General features: G+C 38.8%; 2 protein-coding genes and 1 non-coding gene across 3 annotated transcripts; all 3 read right to left on the minus strand.

Annotated features, from left to right (window-relative positions):
* Window positions 1-935: 935 nt before the first annotated feature.
* Window positions 936-1,043, minus strand: LOC130959452 (small nucleolar RNA R71). The gene has a single exon (XR_009078531.1). It is a non-coding gene; the product is annotated as a small nucleolar RNA R71 (small nucleolar RNA).
* A 12,134-nt stretch (window positions 1,044-13,177) lies between these two features.
* Window positions 13,178-13,852, minus strand: LOC130956670 (uncharacterized). The gene is made up of 2 exons (XM_057883688.1): window positions 13,516-13,852; window positions 13,178-13,467 (listed from the first exon to the last, which is right to left on the minus strand). Exons 1-2 carry the CDS (start codon window positions 13,850-13,852, stop codon window positions 13,178-13,180), a joined length of 627 nt encoding a protein of 208 aa, XP_057739671.1.
* Window positions 13,853-17,454: 3,602 nt separating this feature from the next.
* Window positions 17,455-18,209, minus strand: LOC130956671 (uncharacterized). The gene is made up of 2 exons (XM_057883689.1): window positions 17,905-18,209; window positions 17,455-17,710 (listed from the first exon to the last, which is right to left on the minus strand). The coding sequence occupies exons 1-2, from the start codon at window positions 18,207-18,209 to the stop codon at window positions 17,455-17,457; spliced, it is 561 nt and encodes a 186-aa protein (XP_057739672.1).
* Between the last annotated feature and the right edge of the window lie 1,779 nt (window positions 18,210-19,988).

The following is a 19,988-nucleotide window of genomic DNA, read 5'->3' on the forward strand; positions in this document are numbered from 1 at the left end:
TATCTTCTCAATCACATTTTTTTTTCATATCTTCTTAACCACATCTTTTTCAAAATAACTTTCAATCAAATCTTCTTAATTTCTAATTTCAAATTCTTTTTCAAAAATCACTTAATTTCTTTTCCACTTTTATTTTCGAAAATTAATTAATGTTTTTCAAAATAATTTCAAAATTTTTCACTTGATTTTCGAAAATAAACTTCCCTCCTTCCCACATCCTTCTATTTATGGAGTGCCACTCCTTCTCAATGCACAATTCGAACCTTATCTAACTAAAGTTCGAATTTATCTTCTCCTTCTTCTTTCTATTTCTCTTTTCCTCTGACACTTAAAGGAATCTCTATACTGTGACATAGAGGATTCCACATTTTCTTGTTCCCTTCTCTTTCATATGAGCAGGAGCAGAGACAAAGGCATTCTTGTTGAAGCTGACCCTGAACCCGAGAGAACCTTGAAGAGAAAGCTAAGAGAAGCCAAGGCACAACTCTCTTTAGAGGACCTGACCGAATTCTTCAAGGAAGAAGAACACATGGCAGCCGAAAACAACAACAATGCCAACAATGCAAGGAAGGTGCTGGGTGACTTCACTGCACCTACTCCTGATTTTTATGGGAGAAGCATCTCGATCCCTGCCATTGGAGCAAACAAACTTTGAGCTTAAGCCTCAATTAGTTTCTCTAATGCAACAGAATTGCAAGTTCCATGGACTTCCAATGGAAGATCCTCATCAGTTTTTAGCTGAATTCTTGCAAATCTGTGACACAGTCAAGACTAATGGGGTTGACCCTGAAGTCTATAGACTGATGCTATTCCCTTTTGCTGTAAGAGACAGAGCTAGAATATGGTTGGACTCTCAACCTAAAGAAAGCCTGGACTCATGGGAAAAGCTAGTCAATGCCTTCTTGGCAAAATTCTTTCCACCACAAAGATGGAGTAAGCTTAGAGTGGAAGTCCAAACCTTTAGACAAAAGGATGGAGAATCCCTCTATGAAGCTTGGGAAAGATACAAACAATTAATCAGAAAATGTCCTTCTGACATGCTTTCTGAAAGGAGCATCATAGGTATTTTCTATGATGGTCTCTCTGAACTATCTAAGATGTCCTTGGATAGCTCTGCAGGAGGATCTCTTCATCTGAAGAAGACGCCTACTGAAGCTCAAGAACTGATTGAAATGGTTGCAAATAACCAATTCATGTACACTTCTGAAAGAAATCCTGTGAACAATGGGACTAGTCAGAAGAAAGGAGTTCTTGAGATTGACACTCTGAATGCCATATTGGCTCAGAATAAAATATTGACTCAACAAGTCAATTTGATTTCTCAAAGTCTGTCTGGAATGCAAAATGCACCAAACAGTACTAAGGAAGCTTCATCTGAGGAAGAAGCTTATGATCCTGAGAACCCTTCCATGGAAGAGGTAAATTACCTAGGAGAACCCTATGGTAACACCTATAATCCTTCATGGAGAAATCACCCAAATCTTTCATGGAAGAATCACGAGAGACCTCAACAAGGTTTCAATAACAATGGTGGAAGAAACAGGTTTGACAATGGCAAGCCTTTTCCATCATCTTCTCAGCAACAGACAGAGAGCTCTAAGCAGAATAATTCTGACTTAGCAACCATGGTCTCTGATCTGATCAAAACCACTCAAAGTTTCATGACTGAAACTAGATCTTCCATTAGGAATTTGGAAGGACAAGTGGGTCAGCTGAGCAAGAAAATTACTGAACTTCCTCCAAGCACTCTCCCAAGTAACACTGAAGAAAATCCAAAAGGAGAGTGCAAAGCCATAAACATGGCCGAATTCTGGGAGGAAGAAGAGGCAGTGAACGCCACTGAGGAAGGCCTCACTGGACGTCCACTGGCCTCTAATGAGTTCCCCAATGAGGAACCTTGGGAATCTGAGGCTCAGACTGAGACCATAGAGATTCCCTTGGACTTGCTACTGCCTTTCATGAGCTCTGATGAGTATTCTTCCTCTGAAGAGGATGAGTATGTCACTGAAGAGCAAGTTGCTAAATACCTTGGAGCAATCATGAAGTTAAATGACAAGTTATTTGGAAATGAGACTTGGGAAGATGAACCTCCCTTGCTCACCAAAGAACTGGATGACTTGTCTAGGCATAAACTGCCTCAAAAGAGGCAGGATCCTGGGAAGTTTTCTATACCTTGCACCATAGGCACCATGACCTTCAAGAAGGCTTTGTGTGACTTAGGGTCAAGTGTAAACCTCATGCCCCTCTCTGTAATGGAGAAATTAGGGATCCTTGAGGTGCAAGCTGCAAGAATCTCATTAGAGATGGCAGACAACTCAAGAAAACAAGCCCATGGACTTGTAGAGGATGTTCTGGTTAAGGTTGAAAACCATTACATTCCTACTGATTTCATAGTCCTAGAGACTGGGAAGTGCATGGATGAATCCATCATCCTTGGCAGACCATTCCTAGCCACAGCAAAGGCTGTGATTGATGTTGATAGAGGAGAGTTGATCATTCAAGTGAATGAAGAATCCATGGAGTTTAAGGACCAAGGATATCCCTCTATCATCATGGAGAAGAAGCATGAAGAGCTTCTCTCAAAACAGAGCCAAGCAGAGCCCCCACAGTCAAACTCTAAGTTTGGTGTTGGGAGGCCACAACCAAACTCTAAGTTTGGTGTTGAACCCCCACATTCAAACTCTAAGTTTGGTGTTGGGAGGTTCCAACACGGTTCTGATCATTTCTGAGGCTCCATGGGAGTCCTCTGTCAAGCTAATGACATTAAAGAAGCGCTTGTTGGGAGGCAACCCAATGTTTTATAATTAATTATTTTCTTTTGTTATTTTATCTTTTTTGTAGGTTGATGATCATAAGAAGTCACAAAAACAATGAAAAAAGCAAAAACAAAATGAAAAACAGGAAGAAAAACAGCACACCCTGGAGGAAGATGCTGCTGGCGTTCAAACGCCAGTCAGCCTAGCAGTTGGGCGTTTAACGCCCAGTCTGGCACCTTTCTGGGCGTTTAACGCCAGAAAAGGGCACCAGACTGGCGTTAAACGCCAGTAAAGGGCAACAACCTGGCGTTAAACGCCAGGAATGGGCACCAGCCCGGCGTTTAACGCCAGAAATGGGTCAAAACGTGGATTTTGATGCCATTTGGTGCAAGGATGACTTTTCCTTGACACTACAGGATCTGTGGACCCCACAGGACCCTACCATCACTCTCTCTCTTCTTCCCCCATTCACCAATCACCTCAACACCTCTTCCCCAAAAACCCCTCACCTATCAAATCCCATCTTTCTCTTCACCACTCACATCCATCCTTCATAAAACCCCACCAACCTCACCCTTCAAATTCAAACCACTTTCCCTCCCAAACCCACCCTCAAATGGCCGAACACACTACCCTCCCCCTCTTCCTCATTTCTTCTTCTTCTACTCCTTTCTTTCTTCTTTTGCTCGAGGACGAGCAAACATTTTAAGTTTGGTGTGGTAAAAGCGTTGCTTTTTCGTTTTTCCATAACCATTATGGCACCAAAGGCCGGAGAAACCTCTAAAAAGAGGAAAGGGAAAGCAAAAGCTTCCACCTCCGAGTCATGGGAGATGGATAGATTTCTCTCAAAGGTGCATCAAGACCACTTCTATGAAGTTGTGGCCTTGAAGAAGGTGATCCCCGAAGTCCCCTTTTTACTCAAAAAGGGTGAATATCCGGAGATCCGCCATGAGATCCAAAGAAGAGGTTGGGAAGTTCTCACCAACCCCATTCAACAAGTTGGAATCTTGATGGTTCAAGAGTTCTATGCCAATGCATGGATCACCAAGAACCATGACCAAAGTGTGAACCCGAATCCAAAGAATTATCTCACTATGGTTCGGGGGAAATACTTGGATTTTAGTCCAGAAAGTGTGAGGGTGGCGTTCAACTTGCCTATGATGCAAGGAGATGAGCATCCTTACACTAGAAGGGTCAACTTTGATCAAAGGTTGGACCAAGTCCTCACAGTCATATGTGAAGAGGGCGCACAATGGAGGCAAGACTCAAGAGGAAAGCCGATTCAATTGAGAAGGCATGACCTCAAACCCGTGGCTAGAGGATGGTTAGAGTTCATACAACGCTCAATCATTCCCACTAGCAACCGGTCCGAAGTTACCATAGACCGGGCCATCATGATCCATAGCATCATGATTGGAGAAGAAATAGAAGTTCATGAGGTTATAGCTCAAGAACTCTATAAAGTGGCAGACAAGACCTCCACTGTGGCAAGGTTAGCCTTTCCTCACCTCATTTGTCACCTCTGTTATTCAGTTGGAGTTGACATAGAGGGTGACATCTCCATTGATGAGGACAAGCCCATCACCAAGAAAAGGATGGAGTATACAAGGGACCCTACTCATCATGAGATCCCTGAGATTCCTCAAGGAATGAGTTTTCCTCCACAAAACTATTGGGAGCAACTGAATACCTCCCTAGGAGAGTTGAGTTCCAACATGGGACAACTAAGGGTGGAGCACCAAGAACACTCCATCATCCTTCATGAGATTAGAGAAGATCAAAGAATCATGAGGGAGGAGCAACAAAGGCAAGGAAGAGACATTGAGGAGCTCAAGCACTCCATAGGACCTTCAAAAGCAAGGAAGAGCCGCCATCACTGAGGTGGACCCATTCCTTGATTTCCTTGTTATTTATTCTTCTGTTTTTCGAATTTTATGCTTTATGTTATCCATGTTTGTGTCTTATGATCATTAGTGTCTTAGTGTCTATGCCTTAAAGTTATGAATGTCCTATGAATCCATCACCTTTCTTGAATAAAAATGTGCTTAATTGAAAAAGGAAGAATTGCATGAATTTTGAATTTTATAATAGTTTAATTATTTTGATGTGGTGGCAATATTTTTGTTCTCTGAATGTATGTGTAAACAGTGCATATGTATCTTGAATTTGTGGTTCATGAATGTTGGCTCTTGAAAGAATGATGAAAAAGGAGACATGTTACTGAGGATCTGAAAAATCAATAAAATGATTCTTGAAGCAAGAAAAAGCTATTCAAAAAAAAAAAAAAAAAAAAAAAAAAAGAAAAAAACCGAAAAAAAAAAATCGAAAAAAAAGAAAGAAAAGAAAGAAAAAGAAAAGAAATAAAGTTGTGATCCAAGGCAAATAAGAGTGTGCTTAAGAACCCTGGACACCTCTAATTGGGGACTTTAGCAAAGCTGAGTCACAATCTGAAAAGGTTCACCCAATTATGTGTCTGTGGCATGTATGTATCCGGTGGTAATACTGGAAGACAGAGTGCTTTGGGCCACAGCCAAGACTCAATAAATAGCTATGTTCAAGAATCATCATACTTTACTAGGAGAATCATTAACACTATCTGGACTCTGAGTTCCTAAAGAAGCCAACCATTCTGAATTTCAAGGGATAGATTGAGATGCCAAAACTGTTCAGAGACAGAAGGTTAAAAGCCCCGCTCATCTAATTAATACTGATCTTCACAGATGTTTTTGGAATTCATTGCATATTCTCTTCTTTTGATCTTATTTGATTTTCAGTTGCTTGAGGACAAGCAACAATTTAAGTTTGGTGTTGTGATGAGCGGATAATTTGTATACTTTTTGGCATTGTTTTTAGTATGTTTTTTATATCTTTTAGTTAGATTTTAGTACATTTTTATTAGTTTTTATTTAAAATTCACTTTTCTGGACTTTACTATGAGTTTGTGTGTTTTTCTGTGATTTCAGGTATTTTCTGGCTGAAATTGAGGGACCTGAGCAAAAATCTGATTCAGAGACCAAAAAGGACTGCAGATGCTGTTGGATTCTGACCTCCCTGCACTCGAAGTGGATTTTCTGGAGCTACAGAAGCCCAATTGGCGCGCTCTCAACGGCGTTGGAAAGTAGACATCCAGGGCTTTCCAGCAATATATAATAGTCCACACTTTGTCCAAGATTTGATGGCCCAAACCCGCGAAGCAATCCGGCCTCAGGAATTCCAGCGTTAAACGCCGGAACAGGAATAAAAGTTGGAGTTAAACGCCCAAACTGGCATGGGAGCTGGCGTTTAACTCCAGAAAAGGTCTCTACACGAATTTCCTTGATTGCTCAGCCCAAGCACACACCAAGTGGGCCCGGAAGTGGATTTTTATGTCATTTACTCATTTCTGTACACCTTAGGTTACTAGTTTACTATTAATAGGACCTTTTACTATTGTATTAGTAGACTTTGGTAGCTATCTTTGTTTTATGCTATCTTAGACCTCTGGGAGGCTGGCCATTCGGCCATGCCTGGACCTTATGCTTATGTATTTTCAACGGTGGAGTTTCTACACACCATAGATTAAGGGTGTGGAGCTCTGTTGTACCTCGAGTATTAATGCAATTACTATTGTTCTTCCATTCAATTCCGCTTGTTCTTTTACCAAGATATCACTTGTTCTTCAACATGATGATGGTGATGATTGACGCCCATCACCACTCTCACCTATGAACAAGGTGACTGACAACCATTCTTGTTCTACAAGCATTCGAGGCTTAGTGAATATCTCTTGGATTCTTCGGAGTCTTCGTGGTATAGGCAGGACCTGATGGCAGCATTCAAGAGAATCCGGAAGGTCTAACCTTGTCTGTGGTGTTCTGAGTAGGATTCAATGATTGAATGACTGTGACGTGCTTCAAACCCTGAGGGCGGGGCGTTAGTGACAGACGCAAAAGAATCACTGGATTCTATTCTGGCCTGATTGAGAACCGACAGATGAATTCCGCTATGACCGTGACAGGGGCATATGCAATCGCTTTCACTGAGAGGATGGGAGGTAGCTGCTGACAACAGTGAGACCCTATACGAGCTTGCCATGGAAAGGAGTAAGAAGGATTGGATGAAGGCTGTAGGAAAGCAGAGAGACGGAAGGGAAGGCATCTTCATACACTTGTCTGAAGCTCTTACACCAATGAATTACATAAGTATCACTATCTTTATCTTTTATGTTATTTTCGTTCATCACCATATACATCTGAGTTTGCCTGACTAAGATTTACAAGATGACCATAGCTTGCTTCAATACTAACAATCTCCGTGGGATCGACCCTTACTCACGTAAGGTTTATTACTTGGACGACCCAGTGCACTTGCTGGTTAGTTGTGCGAAGTTGTGTAATGCCATGGTATTGAGCCACCAAGTTCTTGGAGCCATTACCGGGGATTATTTGAGTTGTGAAAAAGTATTGTTCACAATTTCGCCGACCACATGCCATTTGGTGCAGGGATGACTTTTCCTTGACACCTCAGGATCTGTGGACCCCACAGGATCCCCACCAACCCCACCACCCTCTTTCTTCTTCACCCATTCACCAATCATCTCAATACCTCTTCCCCAAAAACCCTTCACCTATCAAATCCCATCTTTTTCTTCACCACTCACATCCATCCTTCATAAAACCCCACCTACCTCACCATTCAAAATTCAAACCACTTTCCCTCCCAAACCCACCCATAATGGCCGAACCCTACCCCTCCCCTCACCCCTATATAAACCCATCTTCACTCCTTCATTTTCACACACCCTAAACACTACTTCTTCCCCCTTTGGCCGAACCACATAGCCTCCTCCATCTCCTCCATTTTCTTCTTCTTCTACTCTATTCTTTCTTCTTTTGCTCGAGGACGAGCAAACCTTTTAAGTTTGGTGTGGTAAAAGCATTGCTTTTTGTTTTTCCATAACCATTTATGGCATCCAAGGCCGGAGAAACCTCTAGAAAGAGGAAAGGGAAGGCAAAAGCTTCCACCTCCGAGTCATGGGAGATGGAGAGATTCATCTCAAGGGTGCATCAAGACCACTTCTATGAAGTAGTGGCCTTGAAGAAGGTGATCCCCGAGGTCCCTTTCAAACTCAAAAAGAGTGAATATCCGGAGATCCGACATGAGATTCGAAGAAGAGGTTGGGAAGTTCTCACCAACCCCATTCAACAAGTCAGAATCTTAATGGTTCAAGAGTTCTATGCCAATGCATGGATCACCAAGAGCCATGATCAAAGTGTGAACCCGAACCCAAAGAATTGGCTTACAATGGTTCGGGGGAAATACTTAGATTTTAGTCCGGAAAATGTGAGGTTGGCATTCAACTTGCCCATGATGCAAGGAGATGAACATCCTTACACAAGAAGGGTCAACTTTGATCAAAGGTTAGACCAAGTCCTCACTGACATTTGTGAAGAAGGCGCCCAATGGAAGAGAGATTCAAGAGGGAAGCCGGTTCAATTAAGAAGGCATGACCTCAAGCCCGTGGCTAGAGGATGGTTGGAGTTTATCCAACGCTCAATCATCCCCACTAGCAACCGGTCGGAAGTTACTCTAGACCGGGCCATCATGATTCATAGCATCATGATTGGAGAGGAAGTGGAAGTTCATGAGGTTATAGCCCAAGAACTCTATAAGGTGGCGGACAAGTCCTCTACCTTGGCAAGGTTAGCCTTTCCTCATCTCATTTGTCACCTTTGTTATTCAGTAGGAGTTGACATAGAAGGAGACGTCCTCATTGATGAGGACAAGCCCATCACTAAGAAAAGGATGGAGCAAACAAGAGACCCCTCTGCAAAGGGAATGTTGATCTGTAACTTCTTGAACACATCTAAAAATTTAGAGAACTGTTTTTCCTTGGAAGCCTTCTGAAGTCTCTGAGGATATGGCATTTTGGCTTGTATTAAGGAGCCTTTGGCAATGTAGGATATGTGTCTAGAGAGTCAGGGAATGGGTTGTCTGCACGCTTTGTAGGAGCGTGCTCCACTTCTTCCTTTTTCTCCTCTGGAGCTTTCTTTTCAACTAGCTCTTCATTAGCCCTTGTCTCAGAGCCAGCTATTTTACCACTTCTCAATTGAATCACCTTGCAGTCTTCTCTTGGGTTCACCACTGTATCACTTGAAAATGTACTTGCAGACCTTTCAGGTATTTGCTTGCTTAGCTGGCCCATTTGCACTTCCAGGTTTCTGATGGAGGCTCTTGTTTCCTGCATAAAACTCCTCATCATCTCCCAATTCGAATCTTCCTTGGATTTAGAGTTGGCCTGCTGAGGCTGAGGTTGGCGGTTATTGTAATTGTTCTGTTAGAAGCCGTCTTGAGAATTATTGTTGAAATTTTGAGGTCTCTGAGGTTGGTCTCTCCATCCAAAATTTGGGTGATTTCTCCATCCTTGATTGTATGTCTGAGAATAGGGATCATTGTTGGGATTTCTAGTAGCACTCCCCATGTAATTGACCTGTTCCGAAGAGGCTTGAGTATAATCATAGTTATCATTCTGCACAAAATTACCTGTCATGTCATACGAGGCTTCTTGAGGGGAATTTTGGATGTTGATAGCTGAGACTTGCACGCCACCCATCTGTTGAGTAAGAAGATTTATTTGCTGAGACATAAGCTTGTTCTGAGCAAGAATAGCATTAAGAGTTTCCACTTCCATGACACCCTTCTTTTGAGGAGCCTCAGAGTTCACAGGATTCCTGTTAGAGGAGTATAAATATTGGTTGCTAGCAACTAATTCAATAAGCTCAATAATCTCCTCAGGTGCCTTCTTCTTGTGCAATGAACCTCCTGCAGAATTATCTAAGCACATTTTGGATATTTCACCCAAGCCTTCATAAAATATGTCTATTTGTGTCCATTTGGAGAACATGTCTGGAGGGCATTGCCTAGTCAGTAGCTTGTATCTCTCCCAAGCTTCATACAGAGTCTCACCATCCTTTTGTCTGAAGGTCTGAACCTCCATCCTAAGCTTAGTCAGCTTCTTTGGTGGGAAAAATTTTGTGAGAAACTCAGTAACCACCTTGTTCCATGTATCCAAACTGTCCTTTGGTTGAGAATCTAGCTATAGTTTTGCTCCATCCCTCAGAGCAAACGGGAAGAGCATGAGTTTGTACACCTCTGGGTTTACTCCATTTGTTTTCACGGTGTCACAAATTTGCAGAAAACTAGAAATAAACTGATTTGGGTCTTCGTGGGGAAGACCATGATACTGACAGTTTTGTTGCACCAGGGTGACCAGTTGAGGCTTCAACTCAAAGTTGTTCGCAGCAATAGGGGGCACCACAATACTTTTTCCATAAAGATCCGCAGTAGAGGTAGAATAAGAGCCAAGCACTCTCCTTTGTTGATCATCCCCATTCGGATTTGCCATATTGACATTAGCATTATTATTGGGATCCATAGTGGATTCTGTAGCCTTATAAAGTCTTGCTTGTTGTAAACGCCGCCTGAAAGTCCTTTCAGGTTCAGGATCAAAGTCTAAGAGATGTTCTTTGTCTCTGTTCCTACGCATAAACAACCAGAAAACAAGAAAGAATGGGAATCTCTACGTCAGAGTGCATAGAATTCCCAGTGAGGTAACCTGTGTAAAGAGATAAAAATATTGAATAAAATAAATAGAAGGAAAATAATAAATAGGTAACACCAAACTTAATTTCCGAAATTAAGAAAAATATTGGTGCTATTTATTTAAAAAAATTTTCGAAAATATTTATATATATATTTTTTCTTTTTTTTGTTTTTTAAAAAAAATAGATTTTTATAAATTTAAAATTAAAATGCCTAATCTAAGCAATCAAACAACTGATAGTTGTTAATCACTATCAATCCCCGGCAACGGCGCCAAAAACTTGATGCGGTATTTTATAACCCACACTTACTAACTGGCAAGTGCACCGGATCGTACCAAGTAATACCTTACGTGAGTAAGGGTCGATTCCACGAGGATTGATGGATCAAGCAACAATGATTGATTGATTGGGTTAGTTAGGCAAGCAAAAATTGGTTTTGAGATGTTCAAAAGGTTTAAGTTCGAACTTAGAATATCAAAAGGATAGACAATTAAATGAGTTGGGAATAAAATGTTGAGAAAGCAGTTAAGGTTTCAGAGTTATCTATTTTCCAGATTTATTTTTATCACTAACTAATTTAATCATACAAGATATAATTTCATGGCAAACTATATGTGACTAGGCCCTAATTCCTTAGACCTTCCTAGTCTCCTTTAAAATTCATTAATTGCCAATTCCTTGGTCAATTAATTCCAATTAGAGGGTGATGATCAATCTCTAGTTTATATGCCAAAAGAATTCTAATTATCCAAAAATAAAGGGATTATATGTCACGTATCTCGTTAAATACAAACAATTAGAAATTCAGTATAATATGTTTTCAAGCTGTTGTTCAAGTAAAGAGCTTTTCCAAGTTTTACAAGAACTCAATTAGAACATGGGTCATACTTTCGTTCCACCCATATTCATAAAGTAAAGAGCAAAAACAATTATTGAAAAATAAATCAAGACATGAATTAAATTAGAAAGATCAAACGAATAAATCCATACAAATAGACAGAGCTCCTAACCTTAACAATGAAGGATTAGTTGCTCATGGTTCAGAGAAGAAAAATAAGGGTTCTGGTAACAATATGGTACCTGTCTAAATGTACAGAGTTTTCTATTTATTACTAATCCTAATAGGTTTAAAAATAAAAAATTAAAAATAATCTTTTCCTAAAAGATAAGATTTGAATTTAAATTCGAATTAATTAACAGATTTTCAGTTTATGGGTGGGAACCACTTGATTTCCATTCTGCAGCTTCTAATATGTATTTTCTGGGCCGGAAATTGAGTCAAAAACAGTCCAGAAATCGTAACCAACGCCATTTATATTTTTGCAGATCGTGCATGTGACACATTTGCGTCATCCATGCGTTCGCGTCATTTGTGCAGATTCTAGTCCACGCGTTCGCATCAGGCACGCGATTGCGTCATTGCGATTTCTCTATTCCGCGCGGTCGCGTGAGCCATGCGTCCGCGTCGGTCTTCGCTGGTCATCTCTTTGGTTTTTTCTTTTTCTCTGCAGAAACTTCATCAAATCCCTCCGAATGCTACCTAAAATAAATAAAATTGCACAAAAGTCAAAATAGCATCCATAGTGGCTAAAATATAATTAATTTTAAATTAAACTCAACAATTTAGATGCAAATTCACTAGGAAAAGATAGATAAGATGCTCACGCATCACTCCATATTCATATCTCAGATCACGTATAAGAGAAGGAAAGGCTTTACTGCCTACTCCTCTGCAGTTCCAGCTAATGATGTTCATCATCAGAACTTAATTAGGAGGAGAAGCCAAAAGGCTAGATTCATCTATGGGTACGGGCCCCCGACAGCGGACCCCTCTGGTCCTGAGAGGACGAGGCGTCCAAATTTTCACCACCACCGGCATCAGTCATGTTTACGTCAAGCTGCTTCACTTGATTTCCCATGTGTTCTTTATCCCCCATAAGTGCATTTTGAAGTTGCTGCTGCTTGTCTGGGTTAAATAGCAAATTTTCTCTTACCCAGTGCCCTTTCAGATTTGTTCGATTGCCCTTCAAAGCCTTGAAAGCTTCCCATCTGTCAGTCTCCATCCTTTTCATATACTCATTCACAACCATTTCTATACCTTCAAGCTCTGAATTTTTCTCCTTCCCTTTCATTGCTTTCATAGCGATTTCTGATCCCTTAAGGTTAGATGTAGAGAGCCCTGGAGTTCTGGATTTGATCTTCCCGTTATTCTCTTTCCTACCCGGTTCGATTAATGATTTTGGGGAGGGAGCATGTTTTTTTTGGGTTTGTGGGTTTTTGCCAGCACCCGGTCTGATGACCTTTTTTGGCATTTAGGTTTTACCCGAAACACCTTGGGAAAGGGTTAGCTGTGGCCCATTCTTACTTATTGTTTCCTGGCCCACTTCCACTTCATTCACATTTCCTTGGGCACTTCCCGGATTCTCTTCCTGCAAAATAGCAAATCTGGATCCCAAATTGGAATTGTTTCCCTTTAGAGAGATTCCTTCGTCAGTATTATAGAAAGTAGTCGCGTCTTGGTTGGCATGGGGATGTTTCTGTCCTATTTGGGATTTCTTTCTATTATTGTATTTTTCACCAACATCCAAGGCCCAAAATCAGGGTTGGATTTCTCGTTGCTAAGATTGCGGTGATTTTGTGGGTCTGCGATCCTTCCATTTTCGTCAGCAGCACTATTAGCTGGCATCCCACTTTGTGGATTGTCGCTATGGGCACCGTTAGTACCGCTTTCCATGCATTGCTCCAATATATGCCCATACTTGCCACATGAAAAGCAAATTTGGTACAAACCTTCATATTCAAGGTTCAGCTCACAACCAAGCACAGCTATACGTGGTACTAGTTGTTTAGCCAGATCAATCTCAACACATATCCGGGCAAATTTCCCCTCGAGTGGATTGAGGTAGTGCGGTCAACCTTGAGCATATGTCCAATGGCTGAGCCAACCCTCCAGAGAAAATGGTGGTTATAAAGCTCGATCGGAAGGTTTGGGATGCGAATCCAGGCAGCGATCTTTTTAACCTCTGTGGATCCGGAGAGGAAGAAAGGCCTCCATCTTTGCACGATGAGGTAATGACCAGCAATCATCCAAGGACCTTCCATAAGGGCATGTGCATAGTCCTCTTCGTCTGCAAAATGAACCAAAAAATAATCACGATTCATATCAATAAGATTACCTTTCTTTTCCCAGTCTCTGTGGAATCGTTGTTCCATAAACGCAAACATGACACGTTTACCCAGCACTTTGACCATGAGGGCATTCTTCCATGGTTTGCACCACTCTTCAAATTCCTCTTTAGGTACAGGAATTGTGGGACAAGGGTTGAAAGATTTCTCGTCATTTTCTTGGTCATCATCGTTTCTATACCACTTATCCTCAGGGTTGGGATCATCATCATCCATGTCCAGCGAGGTGGTCTGGTCTTCTTCAAGTCCAGGGCTAGTCAACAAAGTATCCTTGTATGATCCCTTCGCGGGACTGGCCGTATCATCCTCATGTTGGATAATTTTCATGTTCTCTTATGGTTGATTCAGATCCACCTCTCCCCGAGTTTTGACCTTCTTAGTGCTTCTTTGTACTAGGTCGTCCTCTTGTGTGGAAACCCTAGCAAAACTTTTTTCTGACATTAGTAACTAACAATTATATTCACAATTATATTTGATTTTCATAAACTATAAATGGTTATATTTTATTAATTAACCTTAACAAAACCATCAAACATCACTTTTGATTACCGTAGAAACTAATTATTATATTTATTACTCAATTTTTGTAGTGCTGCCTGATAACATATAAGAAAGTGGAACAAAGAAAAAGAAAGATGCAACAAATGGAATTGAAGTTTTCACTTCCAAAAAATTGATCTATGTGCGATAAAATAGTACAACATTAATTTTATATTTTTATTCGTGAATAAATTTATTAAGACTAAATTTTTTTGAATAAAAATGATTCCATATAAACCTAATGCATAATGGCATGACCCAATTTTGCAATTTCATAGCCCATAGAATTCAAGTCCCGAAAGAACAATCAATCATTTTAAGATTTTTAACACTGTCGTTCTCGAGATTCAGAGCCATGTAACTAAAAAAGGTGATAATAACACATTTTAATCATAAAGAATGAGTAATAATTGTACAAGCAAAATTAGCTGGAAAATCTTATATACATCATCAATAGCTACAAGTTTACAACCACAGATGTATATACATACATACATTAATTAAAACAGAAAAAGGTAATAATATACAAACAGCACTATTCTATACAAAAAAAAACATAAGAACATAGCATCTTGAAAATCATTATTGTCATCATGGCTGTGGTCAATTTCCGGTGTTACTTGTCGGAAGGGTAGCTACTCATAATCGGTGGGGTTGTGGATGTAGAGCTAAGAGGACGATCAGAAGCAAAAACAATTGTAGTAGCTACCTTTTTTGCCGTTTTTCTGCTTTTTGTGGCGGCCGGAGCAGGATAGTGCCGCCACTATGCTCTTGAATATTCTAATATTGACTCGGCCCCTTCTCGGCGGTAATATTTGTGTGTCTCTGACGGTGGTGGTTATTCGTTTGGCATTTGCATCGGCCATTAAAGCGAAAAATAGAAGAATTGAACATGAATAAATGGTGGTTGGAGGAGGTGGAATCTCAGAAAGACAAAAAAAAATAAGAATGAAGAGCGAGAAGAGAAACAAGCTTTTTATTTTGGTTGTGAATTGTGAATTGTGAATTGTGAATTATGAATTGTAATGAAAGTGAAGTGTGAATTGGAGTGATAGCTGTGTTATGAAGAGATCAGAGAGTAACTACATTAGCCTTACTGTTGAAGTTTCTCTATTTTTACACGTTTCATTGTAGGGTCTTTAATTAATTTATTTATTTTAACGGATTCTAAAAATATATAAAAAATTACAACATAAGATTTTGAAAATCGAACAAGTATTTAAAATCTTATAATGCTAGACTTATATTTTAAATCAATCATTTTATACATGCACAAAAATCAATCATTTAATTGCATATTGAAATATGTATTTGATCTTTTATAAAAAAAAATTTATTCAGTTATTACAGATTTAATTATTTTGTTATGGCAGATTTAATTATTTTAAAATTTGATTATTTAATTAAAAATATACAAAATAATATAATTATTTATATAAATTATATACTAATTAATTTTATTATTTTTTAATGTATAAGTAACAAAAAAATTAAAATATATTTATTTATTATTTTTATTAGCAGATCATGTTTTATTGAGTACTATACTCTACTTTTTGAATTTGAATTTTTTAAATTTTAAACTTTTATTTTAGAGAATAAAGTGTGATTTTTCACCATTAAATAGTTTTTTATCATATTTTCTCTAGATCCCACCTATGAAATAAATTGTAAAAAATCACACTTTATCTTCTAAAATGAAATTCAAAATTTAGAGGATCCAAATTTTCACTTTTTACGTAAGCATTTGTCTAAGAGAATAGACTAATAGAAAAATAAAAATATAAACATTACAATTTTCTAAAAACTTAATTTTCCTTTAGAAATTTAATACTTTATTTAAAGAATTTTCATAAACTTGTTTTTTTTTTCTCTAAATTTTATACGTTTCTTATATATTTTTTTTCAAAAATATACTTACCTTATTACTTTTGTTTTTCCTATATATTCACAATTATATTTGGTTTTCATAAACTATAAAAAGTTCTATCTCATATGAAATATATAAAAAATGTGTTTCAATAAATGAAATCCATAAAAGCTATATAAAAAATACCAAACAAAAAAATGTTATCTTGAAATAATATTTAAATATGATAATGCAAGACAATAACGAAGTAATTTTATTTAATTTAATAGTTAGTATTATTTATTTATTTATTCTAACAGTAACTACATAATATAAAAAAAATAATAATTAAAATATTAAATTAACTAATTTTACTTACTTTTTATTAGTTTTTAAAAATATAAAAAATTAATTTTTTAAACAATAATGCTAGGGAACCAAAATGGTTTCAGCAAAAAATCAGCCAAATATTTTTGGGTGAATCCAAAATTTCTACGTGAATGGTGCTTATGCTAGGCATTAGGATGTTTCTTTTCTTTGTAAATTCGATGGTTCTAAATCTATTTTTTGATTTATCATGTTTTAGGCATTGAGAGAGGGAAAGAGGATGAAGAGACGGAAGCTAATTGAATCAATTTCCGTGATTCATGTTGCAATGATACTGAATTTATCTCCTCATAGTTTGAATGTGGTGAAACATTTAATAACCAATATTTTAAATCATAAATAAATAAAGATAATTACTATATTTATAATTAATTAAATTGTTTCATTCTTGGCTGATTTGGAGTTAGTTCCATATACTTTTCCTTTTTTAAATTGTTAAAAAATATATTTAATCAATATCTAAAAAACAATCTCATCAAACAATACCTCTAATATTACCAACTTTACATGACTCTCCAAAATACCAAAACCCTATAATACAAGAGGGGCAAAATATGAAAATACCCACGGTGGCACATTTTACAAGGAAGGTTCCATAGTATCTTTTGGAACGAACACTCCTACGTAGGACAAATGGCACACGACGAGGCACTTTTTTATTGGTGTATAATTTCATTTTTATAAGACATTACAATAACGTTCATTCTATTAGGCAAAAAAACTGATGAACACAACAAATCTAGAAGCCATGAAACTTAGGAATATCTTTCGGGAACACTTTTGAAAAGTCTCTAACTACTGAGATTTGATCCAACTTCTGATTATTATCTAACGCATTTGCAGTCAACAATATATAATACTGACATTCTTTTCCACTACAGTGTACCATTACAAAGTTCAGGTAATACCTCTCAACTACCACTGCTTCATTTTCTCCTTCCAGCATAAATTAAATCGATCGCTCAAAGCAATCCAACAAAACTCAATTCTTTGACAACTAATCAGACCCCAAAATCATCTCCAACCCAACCATTGGCAAGCAAATCAAATCATGCACAAATCTATACCCTAAAGCTTGAAAACCTACTTGCCTACAATCTAACCTAGCCACAACCTTCTGATGCTGAGTATGTACATGCAAATCAAATGCTAATTATGACACTTTCAATCCTAGTTCTTCAACTTTGTTAAATGCAATAAACAAATGCAAAGCTCCAGTATCAAACAATGCAACTAATGTTTTATCACCAATTAAGCATATACCTCTCATTAATGGATCCGCGTTAGCAGCACCATTGGCGTTCACAGCAAACACCGATCTTGTTGGTTCTGGCCCGCATTCTGAGTATTCCTCCCACGAGTGCAATCTCTCGCAATGTGACCAGACAATCCACAGTTGAAGCAACCACCTATACCAATCTTGCAAGAGTCATTCGGATTAAAATGCCCACAACGATCACAAGTTAAATCCGAGAAAGCCTTACTCTGATTACCTTTCCCACTTGCCTGGTGGTACTGATCAAAAGTGGGTCTCCTAACATTGCCTTGACCTTGAGGGCAATGTCCTCCCCTCTTGAAGTTCTAACCCTTCGGCTGAAAGTACTTGCCACGTCCACAGTTAGTGTTTCCTCCACGAGTATCCCTTGACGAGGCTACCGTTTTTGTACACTTCTTAATAACCCTTGCCTTGTTCACAAGCTCGGAGAAAATCCGAATCTCCAATGGAGCCACAACAATCATAATATTATCCTTCAAGCCCCTTTGATACTTAATGCACTTCCAACTTTCATAGGTCTTCGGGGCACCCTGACATACCCTAGAGAACCTACAAAGCTCCTCAAACCGACTAGTGTAATCCGCCACAGACAAAGAGTCCTGCTTCAGCTGCATAAGCTCCAACTCCTTCATTTCCCTTGTAGATTTAGGAAAGTACTTCTTATAAAAAGTCGTCTGGAATACATCCCAAGGGACATCGGTATTCTGAAGCTATAGTAAGCGGCATTCTCCTTACCACCAATGTTGAGCCTCTTCCAAAAGCTGATACACAGCAAATTCTATATACTGGTTATTCGAAACATGCTGTGCTTGTAGCGCACGCTCCATGGCCTGAAACCAATTATCCGCTTCTATAGGATTGGTCGAACCTCTAAAACTTGGCGGATGAACCTTGAGAAAAGTAGCCAAGGTCATCGGAGCACCTCCCAAGTCATTAGCGTTTCCTTCCCCATTATTATTCCCATTTCTGTCACCATTTCTGGCTGGTTGAACTAATCTCTGCGCAGCTTGCAGAGTCGCAACAGCACTCGCCTCCATAGTATTCGCAAGATTAGCCATTGCCGCCATGAACTCGGCATGGTTATCAGCCGGTTGCTCATTTTCAGTCTCTCCTCGTGAACGCGTACGACCTCATCTACGAGTGGCCATTACGATTTCTGTCTACACCAAACAATCAATATCAAGGTAATCAGTCTCAATATCAAAGCCTAGTGCTTCATTTATCCCAAAAAAACACTCACAAACAAGCATGCTATGCAATATCAATAAGATAACCTAAATAGCATCAAAGAAAAAGACACAGAGTATGCAATGAAGCATAATCGGTCCATCCCTCAGGCTCATGAGGACGAACCACTCTGATACCACTAAATGTAACAACCTAATTACCCTAAGCCTTACCTTGTGTCGTAAAGCAAAGGATAATCAAATGTTACGCCAGTTCTAATGCTCATACATATAATATAGAAAGAATTAATATATTCTAGAAGCCCAATGAAGAATTAAGCTCAAAAACAGGGTTCAAAAAGCGCAAAACATATTCACGAGGCTACACTAAACGAAGCACAAGATATACATATGGATATCAAGGTACATGTAAATAGATGTATCAAAAGATAATAATATAGAGATCTAGACGCTGCTCGCAGAGTTTAAGCCGGCTAGTTACATACAGACTTACAGAGTTTAGATAGTTAAAATATCTTATACAAACTTTCTCTCAAAGTAAGCCTCTAGGCAAAATAAATACAAAAGTGAGAGATCTTAAACAAAATAATAAAAAAGACTTCAAACAAGATAGCAATCCTCCGCTCTGTCAGCACCAAGTAACTCACCGAGGTAGGTTGCGACCTGCATCTAAAAAACAACAACAGAATATGGTATGAGAATCGGAGGTTCTCAGTATGGTAACAGTGCCCAGTGATGTAAGATATAAAAGTCTGGGACGCCAGAGGCAATCCTAGAACTTCATATCCATCACAAGATTCAACTTAAAGCATAACTAAAACATTAAAACATCACCTAAAACCATAATAATAAAGGGGTAATCTAACATAGTGGATTTCTAAACTAACAACTCTCCGCTGTCCCACAGCCTTCACCAACCTATCCTCCATACGATCCCATCGCCACCGCCTTCCGAACCTCCTCAATCCCAGTAGAATGCACAATTAATACAATGCAAGTAAAGCACAAGTATAAGCATATATGTCAAATAATTCAAATAGGCAATTAGGCATGTTATACAATTAGGCAAGCAATACAAGTCGGCAAAGCAAGCAAACAGATAAAAGATGCACATGCTGAATTCATGTCCTATTTGGATGTGATATCACATTGTCGGTTCAACTGCCAACCCGATACATCTCCATGGAGATGTCGCCCTACGAACTCATAATGGGAACCCCCGAG

The sequence above is a fragment of the Arachis stenosperma genome, chromosome 10 (genome assembly GCF_014773155.1).
Source record: "Arachis stenosperma cultivar V10309 chromosome 10, arast.V10309.gnm1.PFL2, whole genome shotgun sequence".
Taxonomy (NCBI): Eukaryota; Viridiplantae; Streptophyta; class Magnoliopsida; order Fabales; family Fabaceae; genus Arachis; species Arachis stenosperma.

Excerpts from the sequence above, each read along its gene's own strand:
- LOC130956671 (XM_057883689.1), bottom strand. The coding sequence starts at position 18,209 with ATGAAGGAGTTGGAGCTTATGCAGCTGAAGCAGGACTCTTTGTCTGTG. Across the intron at positions 17,711-17,904 it reads ACTAACTGTGGACGTGGCAA|GTGGTTGCTTCAACTGTGGA; the intron begins GTACTTTCAGCC and ends AGATTGGTATAG.
- LOC130956670 (XM_057883688.1), bottom strand. The coding sequence starts at position 13,852 with ATGAAAATTATCCAACATGAGGATGATACGGCCAGTCCCGCGAAGGGA. Across the intron at positions 13,468-13,515 it reads CAGAGACTGGGAAAAGAAAG|ACGAAGAGGACTATGCACAT; the intron begins GTAATCTTATTG and ends TTCATTTTGCAG.